General features: G+C 40.0%; 1 protein-coding gene across 3 annotated transcripts in view; it reads left to right on the forward strand.

Moving 5' to 3' along the window:
- ADD3 (adducin 3) overlaps window positions 1–15,077 on the forward strand; it is a 97,971-nt gene that overhangs the window by 60,058 nt on the left and 22,836 nt on the right. For 2 of the 3 annotated variants that reach the window (XM_064663272.1, XM_064663274.1), the window contains exon 3: window positions 10,942–11,165. In XM_064663272.1, the coding sequence (XP_064519342.1) occupies window positions 10,971–11,165 (195 nt within the window). In that variant the 5' untranslated portion in view covers window positions 10,942–10,970. Of the gene's footprint in view, window positions 1–6,229; window positions 6,481–10,941; window positions 11,166–15,077 lie in introns of those variants that run through there. The other variant, XM_064663273.1, reaches the window with a different exon arrangement.

Consider the following 15,077-nt stretch of genomic DNA (forward strand, 5'->3'; position numbering starts at 1 on the left):
ATTTGTAAATGGACCAAGGAGGGGAAAAATTTTTCCATGTATTGAGGCAAAATTAAGTCTGATAATGCAGTAAAAAAGCAACTCTTGAATAGGGTGACAGAAGACACTTCTCAGAATAATTTGGATATAGTGATTTACAGTTTTTTGTCCCTTCTATCAGCCATCCCATGGCTGATAGAAGCTGTTGAAATTCTATCAGCAGAGCTTTCCCTCTACACCTCAGTTTGAGCTTGCTTTTTGGAGCATTTACTAAAGTAAAGGTGTAGCTTTTTTCTCGAGTTGCCTAGGTTTTTTTCCATGCTTCTCATGGCAAATCATTGGCAATGTGCCTCCTGCATAGTCAGGCCTGGACTTGGCTGGCATCAATCCCTAAAATTACTATTTTTAAATTCCAGTTAAAAACCTTAAGACAGCTATAGCATTTCCACTAAGCCTCTTGTTCATATTTGAAATCAACATATGCGATTGTTGGTTTATCTAAAATATTCAGAGTTTTTGACTGTAACTATCATAAATCAGCTTTTTTTAAATGCTGTTGTTTTCTGTTTAATGTGAGAATGACATATAAGTCAATAAAATGTTAAAATTCCCTTTTTGAGACGCTAGCCAATTTATTTTGACATGGTCAAGCTGATATTGGTGTATTAATGTGACTTGTGTTATTGCTCTTTATTTAAAATTTATGTCAGCATGATTCAGAGGTCCCAAGATGAACTGGGGGGAATCGTGCAGGGTGTGGTGCATAATGTAAATAAAGATACAATTTGTCCTGAAGACTTTATGATCGAAGACCTGGCACAATTTCATCTTTTCCCCAAGCCTCCAGTTACAAATATCCTACTGAGATTAGCTGTTGGCCAGGCTTCCCATTCCTCACTTACGAGTTACAGAGGGTGTTGAGCTGCAATTCTGTATGGTCAGTGCACGGTGGTGGTCTTAAATGGGGTTTAAGACAGAACCGTTGCTGATGGTAAAGGTCAGGATTTGATGTGAAGAGAGAGGAACTCCAGGGGTTTGGGCTATAAAAAGGTTTGGCTGCGTGCTGCCATACACGAGATCGGTTGTTCGTGTAAATATTTGTACAGTCCAGCAGTTGCCCCGTGTCGATCATCTGGTTTGCCCACCATCGCAGCCTCTGACCCTCCAGCAAAACGCAGGAGGCAGCTGCTTTGGCCATGACATTTCTCAGGATAATCAAACTGCCATAAATCACGAAGGCTTTTCATGTGCCTTGGCATCGATAAGTTTTCCCGGCTCTCTAAGGTCACACGTTGTACCAGTGACCGAGGAGGGCTCTTGAAGATTGCCAAGAGCAACCCTTGTTACTCCAGGTAGTGCTTTCCAGGTTGGTATGAGTCAGTGGGATTTTAAAAAAAATATTTACATAAAAACTTGCTTCTTCTACCCCATGACTGTGTAGATCTGCATAAAGAGTGTAATTGTCTCCCCTGCATCTGTGCAGTTCAGGGACACCCCAAGAAAAGAGTCACCAGAGGAAGCTGGAGGCTCTGTAAGACAAATAAAGTGTTGCAAAATACAAAAGGTTTTGACTGCAATCAGCTTTTCCAGTTATGTGGTTTTTTTCTCACAGAGAAGTCCTTAGTTGATACTACGGAGGAACCCAGGTTTCATCTTTTTCAAAGGTTCAGGGGGATTTTTCAGCCGTTGTCTGTGTGCGGGTTATGTGTTTGCGTACTTTCACGGCTTAGCACGGATAAGTGCCACCAGAACGTAATCTTTTAATTTAGCTCTGTGTTGTCTACTGACTCGTGAAATATTTTTAGGTGACTTAAGCACAAGTGATTATGTAGATAAGCGGAGATCAGTCCTTAAAAATAAAAAAGTGCTTTTTATTGTCCTAAAGTTGCAATATTTTGGAAAATACTGCCATACTTTTTCATTGTCAAGGTTCCAGGTATCTCTGAATCTAAATGAAATCAAAAATACTGTCCTAAATTCTTATTCCCCTCTCATTTGTAATTTGCTGGGTCCTCTTGGAGCATGAATAGGCACAGGGTCGTGAGAACCAAAACTTGAAGCCTCTTTGGTGGTGGAGCATTTGCATTTCATCGGAATTCTTAAAACCAAAAGGAAAAAGCAATTATTCCTCATGAAAACTGATATATGTGTCTTATGTCTTCATTTCTGTTTTTTTATTAAAATTGAAATACACATTAGGAGTTAAAGCTCCCTGACTTTATTTTTAGAGGTTCCATGACTTAAGAAAAGGTCATACACAAATAAATAATCTTATTTCTGCTCTGTCGGTATAATTTGCTTGTATCCCTTATTGATACTAGCTCTGCACTAGTTGGTGTCAGGAATGGGTAAATACAGGACATTAATTCCCAATAAGCGCTGAGATGACGGATGGATTCTTTGAAGTATGTCAATATTTGCTAATAATATTTGTTATTAGCAAATGGGTTTGACGTGAGTAGGTAGATGGTGTTCTCTGTAAAAGAAGGATAACAAAGCAGGGTCAGCAAGAGCCAAAATACACTGCCAGTTTGGGAGAGCCCACCAGTTCTACCCCATGGGTCAACTCTGACATGGGCTGTGCTGATGGGAGCAGCTTGGGAGGGCCTGGGCCTTCCTGCAGTCCCGTGATGTTTATATTTGGATGCATAGTTTATTCCCTCTAGTGCCTAAGCTTCAAGGTGGCATTGGGAGAGGGCCACTGCTTGTATCTTCAGTTGGATTTGCCAAAAGAAACCCCTTTCAGAGGAGACTTGGTTGAGTTCTTGCAGGTGGAGCATTCCTGCTGCCTGTGAACTGGCTGAGGGAGGACCAGAGCAATGGCACTGCTGCCATCACTGTGCTGGCTGGCTCCTCTGCCACAGGTCTTCTGCATTCAGAACAGCTTCAAAACACTTGCAGCTTGAAAATCTGCAGCAGTTCATGCTGCTCTGGTCCTTACCAAATCCTCTGGAGCAGTGGAGGGGGGAGGGGGTTTTCTGTGAATGACAGATGAATTATTATCCTGGAGCAAAGTCATAGTGAGATGAAAAATGTTAGAGGAGGGGAAGTAACTTCATTTCCATTGTTGTCATTCAGTGCATCTGTGCTTTGTGTGAGGGCAGCTTTTTGCATATGTTATAGGGAGAGTTTTTCTTTTCCCTGGCAGCTCCAGTACATGTCCTTAGCTTTCTGCTACGGTGAGGACACGCTTCCCAAACAGCAGTCTTGCCTTTGGATAGAAGCAGATTATTTAAGCTCAATGTTCAGATATTTTGAGTGATCTCATATCCTCCGCATGAAATTTTAATTTAATGCTCCTCTATGAAAATAGCTTAAGCCAGGAGAAATTTACATTCTCATCATAGAACTAATTTTTTACTGTGCTTTTTCATGAACTTCAGTATAACATCGAAGATGAGAGAAAAACAGAGGAAAAGTAGGTGTGAGGTAGGACTGACATGCTTTTCAAGTCTAGTGAGTACAGAAACTATTTTACAGTGTAATAATTTAATGTATTAGGTGTTCTGGTGGTTTTATTCAATTGAAGGAGATGTGGGGTTTTTTTAATTGCCTTAGAAATAGTCTCTGTCCACACTGTTTCATAGGACCAGTCACCTTGTGTACCCAAGCAGAGGTGACAAATAAATATCAGCACTCCGAAGTGCAGCTTAATGTTGTTTCAAAATAAAGGCATACACTTACATGAGTAAATAAAATTTACATAAGAGCAAAATATAAATCAGCTTCCAAACTGTTTCTGGTATATTTCAGTGAACCAGGTAGTTATTAAAAATAACAAATAAACAAAAGGAGGAAATAAAACTATCAAAGAGAAAAAATTTCAAGGAACAAGTTTAGGGAAAGGGACAAAACAAACCAATGTGGTATTTCTGGATGACCAACATTCTTCTCTTAAAGCGAGGTTTTAGTGACACAATCTGTTGTGTCTCTTCAAAGTTACAGATTATTAGTTCTTACTTGCTCCTATTATACAGTTATAGAGAAGTGGTATGGCAAACTGTGTCCAGCAGTACAGAGGATTTATAGTGAATTATCAGCATGTGACATGAATCCCCCTTTACCACTCTGACATTTCAGTGCTTTCTTATGGTTCAGCCACCCCTTCCTGCTGCGATGCAGGAGTCACCTGTGTGAATCATTTCACCAACTAACTCTGGATTCCTCCTCTGCTACTTCTCAGTAACCAGTTTGCTTGTGTGATGAGGTTTGTTCTGATTTTAATGTTCTCTGTACAGAACAGCATAATCTCAAAATGTTCTTACTGTCTGCACAACCTTAACTAGAAGAAAACATTTTGTGGAGTGCGGCAAGGAAGCCCTTATGCTGCCGACTGCTCAAGTGTCACACAGTGATGGAAACAGCCTTCCCTTGGCACAAGAGGTTCCATAGTAGGCAGGATGGACCCTGGAACTAGATTCTAGAGGCTGTGCTTTTGAGAGCAGTTTTGTCTTTTATCACACTGTCTCTTAGAAAAAGGGTAACTGCATAATTCACTCATCAAGGGTTCTCTCCATCATGAAAAGCTCACACAGCAGTGAAGGAATACTAAAATGTGAATGAATGAAGTAGTTTGGGGCTACAGGGTTAAGCAGGCAAGTTCACTTATGAGACTCAACGCATGCAAATAGCATTTAAGGCCATGTGGTAGAGCATATTGAATACATCAAACTATCATTCTAGGCTTGGGAGGTTTTTTCCCCCACCGCTTGTGCTGCAAAATGTTGGCAGGCTGGCCTGCAAATGTGGAGGTGCAGATTGCACCTGCTACAGTCTGGGTGCATTACAAGGAGGCTTCTGTAATGGGGAAGAAATGTCACATCTTCAGTTAAAGGTAGAGGTGTAGCCCTCATATTCTGGATGGTTTTCAGCAATTTCTTAGTTCTCACTTCTTGACAATAGAGAGTATCTGGCTCAGTTCCAGTTTACGCTGAGTAAAGCATAAGTTGCACAGCTTGAATATTCATGTTGACTTTAACATGGCACTATAGAATTGGGCAAAAATAATGCTTTAGATTTAACACAGCAACACAAAAACTGTGTTCAGATACACACAAGTTCCTACTTCTTAGGAAAAATATATCTTGCTGCCATATAGTCTCTCTAATGTGGTGTCTGAAAAGAGATTAATAAAATTATTAGCTTGCTCTGTTCAAAAGCAGAAGGACTTAAATATGCAGCGCTGAATTAGAATATTTGATTAGTAACTGGTTTGGGCTGTAGTATGACAAATTGTTTATGGCTGCATTGCTACTGGAAGAAGTGGTATTAGACACCTCTGTATCATCATTATCTTTGTTTCAGAACAAACATTTGTGTAGATATGCAATTAGCTGGCAGGGGAACTGATACAGCTGAAAAATAAAGCCACTTAAAAAAAATTAAAAAAAAAACAAACCAAACCAAACAAACAAGAAAAACAAACAACAACAAAAGCAAAAAACCTCTGCAACTCAGCCATAGAGTAGTTTTTCCTACCCATTCCACCATCTGACCTTGGAAGCTTTTGCTGGCATGAATATGAAGATGTGATAAAGGGAGAAAGACGGAATGGCTGGGAAGGTTGAGAGAAGGTGCGATTACTTTATTTTTTTAATGCAAATATTATATTGTGTCAATTCAAGGGTGTAGTTTGGCTTGAGTGCCAGCATACAGAATCACTGTGTAGTAGTAAGATCAGTTAATATAATTTTGAACAAATGCTACCTATCTATTTATTTTCAGTTCCCCAAATTGCATTTAGAAAATGCTAACGTCTGAACAGTGTGTAAAGTAAGATGTATAAATGAAACCCAAACCCATTGTAACATAAATAAAAGAAAAAGAATTAAAAAAAAAAATCTGTCAGCTCCTTGTCAGATATTTATAGTATCTGATGTCCTGATCAGGAGACTAAAAAAATTAATTACATTTTTTGTCCTGAGATTCAATTCTATGTCATTATTTACATGAGGAAGGATGAATAGTTGACTTTCTAATGCAAGAAAATAGCACTGGTGATGCTTTTCTCAGTCCATATTCTCCTGCATATTTCCCTGTCCCTGTTAAGCATTCCCTCATATTCCTTAAGTGTGTGTGTTTCTGCCAGCTTACTTACGCAGCTGGAGGTGTTCTCTAGAGCCAAGTCTTTGATTCAGACTGGAACCTGCCTGTTTCATAGGGAGGCTGGAACTGAGATCAAGAGACACCCAGTTTGCTTCCAACAAGTCTCCTGGCAGACAAGATACTGGAGGGTGGGGGGAAGAAAGAGCACAGTGTGCCTTAAAAACAAGCAGATGAGAAATAGCGAGAGCAGAATAGCACAACGTGGTCCTTAGAAAGGAGCTGCTCACATGCAGTGTAGTCTCACTCGAGTGCTCAGACCTGAGATCAGTCGCTCCTGTTAATGATGCAGCACACACACTGCAGGTTTGCAGGGCTGGAAACTCTCAATAAGATGGATTGTACTGCATAGAGAAAATGGAGATGTCTGAAACCAGCCATAAAAAATCAGCATAAAAGGTAGGTTAATGTTCCGTTGCTAGGTGATGTAATGATTTGGTCCCTTTTCTGTTACTCTGTCTTGTGGTGGTATTTATTTTTATATACATTCAGTACATTATGAAAGATATAAATATATCAAATCAGTTCTTTCCGGGGAGTTCTTTGGCAAGATAAATTTTCCTTGCATTTGGTCTCTTGCACTTTTTTTCTTTAGTACTTCTTGTTTCTCTGACCTCATTATTATCTTTTTTTTTTTTTCTTTTGTGATTTGACATTCAAAATAGTTATTTGCAACAAAAGCAGCACAGCATGTTACTTAGACTATACAAACTGTCAGATAGGGATGCTCAGGATGTAATGTTGCAACCTAAAATCAACAGTTTCAAGTTCCTGGAATAAATTGGAAGCTTTTGTTAAATAGAACTTACTCCTAAGTAGAGAGATACACAGTTTCCTGATGGGGTGGGAGGGGGAATGTTCTACTTTCTGTCTAGCCCAGTTACGAGTATAAAATACAGAACAGGATATGGAGGCCAAACCCATGAGCTATATAAGGCATCAAAGCACGGGAGGACACGACCTGTTTTCTTTTGTATCAGAATTGAGTTCAGCATGAACCAGGAGGGCAGAATTAGAAGGGGGAAGCAGAGTTAGATTAACAAGTTACTTTGTAGCAAGAGCTTGTGAGCCTCTTCCTTTCACAGGTCCCTAAAAGTATTTCCAGCAGACGTGAAGATTCTGTGTAACAAAAATTTATCCTGCTGACTTGCTCTTCTTAGTTTCTCTTGTCCCCTTTGGAACACTTGAACCATGAGTGGGGAACTTGCTCTTCCATATGCTTTGAATCTCTTTTTAGCATGTCAGCATGTGCATGTTAGGCCAAAATGTGGGCTAAATTGTGTCTCAGCTGAGCGAGAGTGGTGTCTCTCACCAGGATAGAATCAGATCCTAGTTTGTTTGATTTCTCTGTGTTTGTCCTTTCTGACCTGTCTAGATAAAGTGTCATGTTGCTATAGGGTCTGTCATTTCTACTTGTGCCCCAGTCTCTGGAACCACTCTTGAGCGTGCAGAAGAAACGTTAGCTAGTACTGCTTAGGAAGGTGGGACCTCGATTTCTGCAATTCATAAATACATCATTGGAAGGGGTGAAAGCTAAAAGTAGCCTTGCAGCAAAGCTGATTTTATTTCTAGGCAAAAGTATCTAAAAAAAAAAAAAAAAAAGAAAAAGAAATGAGGAGGGGGAGAGGATCCTCTATCACCATTCATAGGTTTTGGGATCTGGGTTTTCTGCAAATACTTACTTTTATGTCATTGCCAGTTCTGTGCTGAGAAGGGGAGGTACTGATTTTTTGATCCCCAAAAGCCAATCACATTTTTAACAAATGTCCTCTTTCTTAAAAAGAAATCAGTGGATGATGCAAATAAATAATAAAAGAATGGCCGATTTGTTTAAAAAATTTCCTGGATACAGTAGGGGTTATATGAGAGTCAGCCTGGGCCCAACAGAGCGGGCATTGAACCAGACCTAATAAGAACAACTGGACCCAATACCCATATTATGTTCAGTAATGGAGGGGGGGTTGTAGTACAAGGACTTTAATGTTATAATCTTAATGGCTAGAGGTAACAAACCAGGCTGAAAGGAAAGAGGAAAAAATAAAGTCCAAAGCAATTAGAAAAATCTTTTTTGTGGATTTTAGGTTTTGCTAGCCACATTTGTGTCATTTTTACAGATGAATGGGCTTTTATGTCACTGTAAGAGTGAATTGCAAAGTAACGGACTTGAACTAATTATGTCCTGTAAACCTATAATAATAACAATAAACTTGTTTTGAAGTTCACACATGCGTGTAGTTGATCCAGTCAACTGAGTGGATCAGCAGCTGAGCAAGTCTGCTACTTGGGGGTAACGGGACTCAGGAGCATTTTAGGGAAAAAAACAATCAGATAAGACAACTCCTGGGAAGGAAGAAAAGAGCAGGAGTCACAGCTAGTCACCAATTCAAGCAAGATTTTTGCTATCTGCATTTCTAGACTGCTTTCAGTTACCTGCAGGTGCTGGAAAGTGTCTGTTCTGGCTCAGATGGAGGTTCATAGCCCAGCACAAATGGAGAACAGTGTAGAATGACAGGTCTGGTCTCAAGCTCTTCATACCTTGTGGCATTTGGCGAGAGAGCTCAAGGTCTTGTGTTTTCTCCTGAAGCTTCCTTTCTTTCTCATCTTAAACCTCATCACTTTGGGTGGGGGGAGAAAGAGGGAGGTACACTCAGGTTAGAGGAGTGGAGACCTAATACATGATTACATTTATAAGGTATCTTTCTTAAGCTGAGCAGTGATCATAGTCCCAGGCACTAACCCAGGAGGCTTATCCTTCTGCTTCAGTGCTCCCACTTGGGAAAGACAATAGTTAATTCTTTAGAAAAACTTAAGCTCCTTTTATACTTCCACTAGATTTTTCCCAAACCCTCACTTCCTTGAAGCAAGCCCCTTGTTTTCTCCCCAGCATCCCTAAACTGATCACACATACCAGGCTTCCCCGCGGTCAGTCAGCAAATGCTGAGTGAACTCATGTTGCACTCGAGCAGCAAATGAAAAACTCACCGATGTGTTTCCACAGCCTCTGGAATGAAGCCATCAGAGTTCATGGAGCTTGTCTCCAGGATGTGAATTATACATCCCAGAACATGGTATGTTCATCCAGCATGCCAGGTACCTCTTGGGAGCTATGTGTGTGCAGCTGGATAACATTGCATCCCAGATCACGTGTGTGTGTCTCTCTCAAAAACAAAACAAAACAAAAAAAAGAGGACAGAAAGAACAAAACCAATTACAACCTGTAAAAACTGTTGTATTTCATCTTGATCCCAAATTTACAAGAAAATTGTAGATGTGGTTGTCTTGGCTCTTAGCTGCTAATGCTTTCCCAGCTCCATAGGTGGTATCTGTCTTGTTTTGTGTCTGGAGTTTCGTGCTTGGTTGCAGGGCTGCAGTGCCCCAGGATTTCATCCTTGCACTCTCCCTTGCATTGTGTCAGCAAAGCCGTTTGGGAATCAGTGTGGGAAACTGGCTGAAAACCAATTTGCATCCTCCTGCCAGCCTCGTTCCTGGTGTGGCTGTGCAGCAGAGGGTGCAGCACAAGGACGACAGGACTTGCTGCAGGCAGGAGGAGGGCTTGGGCTGCTGGAGCTGGTTTTGACAGGGCTTCCTAGTGTTTCATCTGGAAAATACGTGAGGTTATAGTTGAAGCAGTTCACATGCTCTGCTGTTCACAGAATACCCCAAACAGTATTTGCAGTGACGTGAACGAGGGATGGGTGAACTGTGCCACAGAGCAAGGACACTTTAAACCACTGATACCATAATGTCAAACCACGCTGTTTAACACTTTGGCTTTTTTCCTCTGAAGATGTGAATTATCTACATACCAAATATATTTGCATGCAGATATTTTTGTATTACATATATTATTGAATGTAGATATTTGCATGTTAAAATGTGCATTTTCATAATGTACTATCTCTTCCTTCAAATCTTGCTTCTCTTTATTCCTCAGACCTGAGAAAACATCCCTCTTCAGTTGCCTTTTGAGGAATGGTGTTCCTGAGTGTGCTTCTGAGCCTTATTCTTTGTATGAAAATACAGGTGTCTTCTCCTTTCCTTTTGATCCAGTTCTGTTTGTGTTTAAAAATGCTTATCAGGTTTTTTTAATGAGATTTTGAACCTTCTACCAAGACATGAAAGTTCTTGGGGTGTTTTTTTTTTTCTTAAGGTGATGAGCTTCAGTGAGAATCTTTGCATACAATTGCTCACAAAAGGAGAAAAACTAAAACTCAGCTATTTGGTGTGGATGTAACCTCAATCCTGTGTAACCCAAGATATAACCTTCTCTGCAGTTGTCTCCAAGTGTCTCCTGAAAGTACGGACACCAGCTGGAGCTCTGCAGAAATTTCCTGGTGGTCTTTGAGTGGCCTGATGCCTTGTCTTGAAGCTGCAGTTATGAAATGCTTTGGAAATGCTGTAATTGAGGAATGCCTTCCTTCAAGTTGGGAGATGAGCTCTTAGCAGATATTAAACAGAGGCCTGTTTTCTGGATGTGTTCGCTTGAACAGCTCAGGAAGGAGAGCTATATAAAAACCTTGGGAGGTGATAAGTGCAGTCTAAAATGATACAGGAAAGTTTGTCATAAAATATATAATGGTCATTTCAAATTTCATCCTTAATTGTGTTCTGTTGGGGTTTCATTTTAACTTGAATAGTGATGGTTATGTGCTATCAGAAAACTTATTAATGGGTTTTAAGCACTTTTCTAGGATTTTCCCACAGTTTTCTGATTATGACTGTTGTTCACTTGGTCTCCTTTCATTTCAGATGGTGTTCTGCGGACATGAAAAGGAGCATTAGTTGTGTCCAGACTTGGAAGTTATATGCAATTTCCTGCTTTGAATTGTTAACCGTTCTTCCCTCTTTTTCATGTTTCAGGTGAAGCCTGCCCTCTGCACTGCTGAAGGATGAGTACTGATGCCAGTCAGGTGGTGGTCACTACTCCTCCCCCGGCCACGATGCCTCACAAAGAGCGGTACTTTGATCGCATCAATGAGAACGACCCAGAGTATCTCCGGGAGAGAAACATGTCTCCTGACCTGAGACAGGACTTCAACATGATGGAGCAAAGGAAGAGAGTCACTCAGATACTGCAGAGCCCTGTGAGTGCCATTAAGGGGGAATAAAAAGGAAAGGGTGTTATATTTGGAGACTTAGAAATCTGTGTCACAGCTAGATAGAATATCTCTGGACCATCTCCTAAGAAGAATCACGAAAGAGATTATGTTTGCATAGTGTTTTGTCTGTGAACAAGCAGCCTTTATTGTGTTGTTTTTTCTCTGGGTGCTTTTATATTCTTATGCTCCATTGCAGTATTACAAAAAGATGTGGCTGGCTGCAGGGTACTTAATTAGAACTTAGGGGCAGGAAAGAGAGTAAATTCATCATTGGTCAAATAGAAATAAATTAGGGTATTACTTGGTGTTCTGCATTCTGGGTTTGAATATTAACCTAACCTTTGCATCAAGAATGCTTTAATTAACATCTATGATTGAGTTATATTTTTTTAAAAGGTAGACTGTGTGTTCTTTTTATGTCCTTGGGGGTAATCATACCTGTACTTGGCCATATTGGCACTCATCTACTGGTTGTGTAAGTTCAATACTTGTGTAGGCTACATATAATTCTATCACATCTATTGAGCCACACTCATAGTAGCTTTAATTTATATTTTAATGCCTGTATTCTTTGGGCTTAACTCGATGAATACACTGGAAAATAATACTGTTGCCTTAAGTATTTTGAAGCCGTAGGGAGCAAGCAAGGCCTGTGCGAGGGTGAGCCAGTGGGAGTGTTGAGTAATGAGAATAATGGGGACTGAGAAGGGGTTAAGTAGCTTTACAGATCCTTCTCTCTTCAGTTCCTCTGTAAGTTGGGGTGCTGCTTCTGTAACTTTTTTTGAAGCTTTTCCATATGTAATAAGATGGCAAACAGCTGTTAGTAATCACTCTATTATAGTCATCCATGAATAACAGGATTGTTTGCTAAAGTGTTGTCCTGGAGTGTCTCTTGGATCTGTGTGTTGCTTTGAGTATAATGTGAACCTGTTGACTAAGGAATTTATTATTTTTCAAGTCAATTTGTGCAAGCTTGGGTTTGCAGCCAGGCTCTTTTATAAAGAAAATATTCTAAGGAGGTATTGCATAATGCTTAAATCATGATAATTTTATGTTAAACACTCAGTTGTAAAATGTGATCAGAGTCTCCCCCTTCCTATTAAAATATTTACATAATAAATAGCCAGGACTCACAGAAAAGACTAAATCTTTAGCCTAAGAGGTAAAAATAAGTTAGAGAGATCTTGTTTGCATTTGTATGTATGTTGTTTTTTGGTCCTTTTGATGGCAGTATTGAATCTGATGAGCGTAACTATTTCATTAACATTTTGGGGGGCACCTTTTGCCAAGTCTGCCAGATGTAATTAATGTCCCTTTGCTGCAGCCTCTGTGGTGTTTTTTTTCAATATGTACAGTGTCAGGGTGCAGATTTTAGGAAGGGGTATGAGGAGGGGCAACCCCTGAGTTTAGGTAACTGTTTTAATAGAAGGTCGAGGGACAAAGAGCTGCTGGGCTGCTGTTAGTGTCCTGCTGCAAGAGAAGCTGAGCCCAGCACTTTTTGGAAAGTGTCTGTTTGGAGCTGCCAGTAAGTTGCAAGTTTTTGTTGTGTAAGGGAGCAGTTGTCCAAATAAACCAGGGGCCTGCTGCCTGCTTGGCTCAGGGAAAAACAGGAACGTGGGAGCTGAGTGTGTGATCAGGCACGAAGAGGAGTTGTCTGAGCTGCAATTTCCCCTCGAGTATCTTCTTTTATTCTCCCTTGATACAGAAAATTTAGACAAACCCTGCTGTGATTTCTTGTGTGAGGAAATAAAAGCATTTTTCTACAGTATCTGTGACCAAATGTCCATCAAGCAAATTGCACAACTGATTTTCTGATTTGGGGATGGAAGGGGTAGTATTTCTTCCAGGTTCCTGCTGCCATGGACCATACTGTTCTTGAGACTCAGGACTGAAAATAATTACCTTGATCTCCTGAATTTAAAATTCATCACGAAATGTCCAGAAAGTATTTTTCCTGTTATCAGTCTGTGTAACACAGGTTCAGGATCGATTGATGAGTATTGTGCTTAGTGTTTTTGTTCTGTAGCTGCAGAATTACATTGCATTAGACATTTTCATAGAACTTTGTTGCTTTTCTGGATTATTCCAGTTGGCAAGGAGGATATCATTTGAAGGTGTTTAGAAGAAGAGGAAGAGAGGTTATCAGAAACATTTTAAAGAAGAGCTTGCTTGATGGTAAATCTTCACCCAGTCTTAGATATATGCGTTCATATCTTCACCAAGTCTTGATATATGGATTCAGATCAGAGAAACAGTCATTGACTCATATTCTGGCAAGTATTAGTAAATATGAGGTGTATGTAGCAAAGCTGGTAACTGTCTTAAAAATATACAAGCATGTATGGACTTGAGGTGAGCTTTGAACATGCACTTTCTCTGAGCAAAGGTGCAAACCTAAAGGGTTAATCACTGTCACGTAGCAGGAAGTTTAGGTATTGATTTAATCTGGTTTTATTAACAAGCTTTTTTCTTTCTTTCAAGTAGGAAAATCTAAATCCTGTAGCAAGAAAATAAATTAGAGAATATATTTCAGGAACCACAGTATATTTTGTTCAGTGCATGTTATTGTAAGGACTACAGCCCTAACCAGACATCTTCAGACATCAAACTGCTGCATCTCTCTGATGTGCTGTTTGGTCACATACTAGTGTGCAGTCTGACTACTCCTCTCTGATGTGCAATTTCCCTTTTCTAAATTAAATAATTTAAAAGCTACTGAAAAGCTATTTCCATTACCTCTGATGTTTGCTAATGTCTTAGAGTCTGTTCATAATAAGCCTTAAACAAATCATAGGAGTTTTATGACCGTTGCCCACAGAGAATGTCCTGACATTATCAGTGAGTTCTCAGACGTGTTTGCCTAATATTGCATGTAGCCCATGAACATCTGACAGCCTGGACAATCTGATAGCACTCACATGTTTGCTGTTCTGTGTCTGTTAGAAAGGGGGAAAGAAATTAATATCAGCTGGGTCTGAGCAGCCTGAAAGCATCCAGAGATACTGCTGGCCAATCTTTGGGATAAAGCCATTTAGGTTTATTTTAGTAATGTCTTCAGTTTGAGGAGGTTCAGGTAGTGTGTTGTTATTTTTAAAGGAAAGGTTCTGCATTTCTTCAGTGGACTGATTTTATTGCTTCTTGGGTCTGAGGTACTTGCTCTATAATATATCCAAAATTTGAAAAGATGGGTTGGTTGTTTAGGGGTTTTTTAAAATATTTTCCAACTTAACTTAGTTAAAAATAGTTTTGTCTGTCTGCTAAGCAGTCATATGTTACTTGTTATACAGATTAACTATGTCTTTCAAAGAGTAAACATGTATTTGCTGCACCATCAGACCCCTTATTTCAGTTATGGTATGCAAGTCCTTCTGGCCTTCATTTCCTTCTAGCATTTCTCTGGTGCCCTCACCATAGCAACCAGAAACTCTTAAAAGACAAAGACTATCAAAAAAAAAAAAAAAAAGGGGAAAGGCAATGGTTGTGCAGTCATGGTGTGTGTGAAGACTGAACAATCTGTTCAGCATTGAGGAGCTGAATGAACATAGAGAAGGGAGAAAATCCCCACAGCCCTCCCAGAGCCAGGGAAGGTGATGTGTGTTTCTGCAGACAGGCGGCAGTGCCACACTGCTTCCAGTGCAGTGAGACCCTGTGAAACAACTCTTTCACCAGCAGGAAAGCTAACTACAGGTTTTAGCTAACAGGACTATGTGTAACCTGACAGGAAATTAGGATCACAGCTTAAACTGCACTGAGGAGTACCATACATCCCCTTTATATCACTGTATTTGAAGGAAAGCTGCAGGTCAGGGTAGAAATGAGAGCAGATGCATTCTTGTACATAAGCTGTTATATGAGATATACTTCATTATTTTTACTGACATAAGAAGTTGGAGTAGT

The sequence above is a fragment of the Pseudopipra pipra genome, chromosome 8 (genome assembly GCF_036250125.1).
Source record: "Pseudopipra pipra isolate bDixPip1 chromosome 8, bDixPip1.hap1, whole genome shotgun sequence".
Taxonomy (NCBI): Eukaryota; Metazoa; Chordata; class Aves; order Passeriformes; family Pipridae; genus Pseudopipra; species Pseudopipra pipra.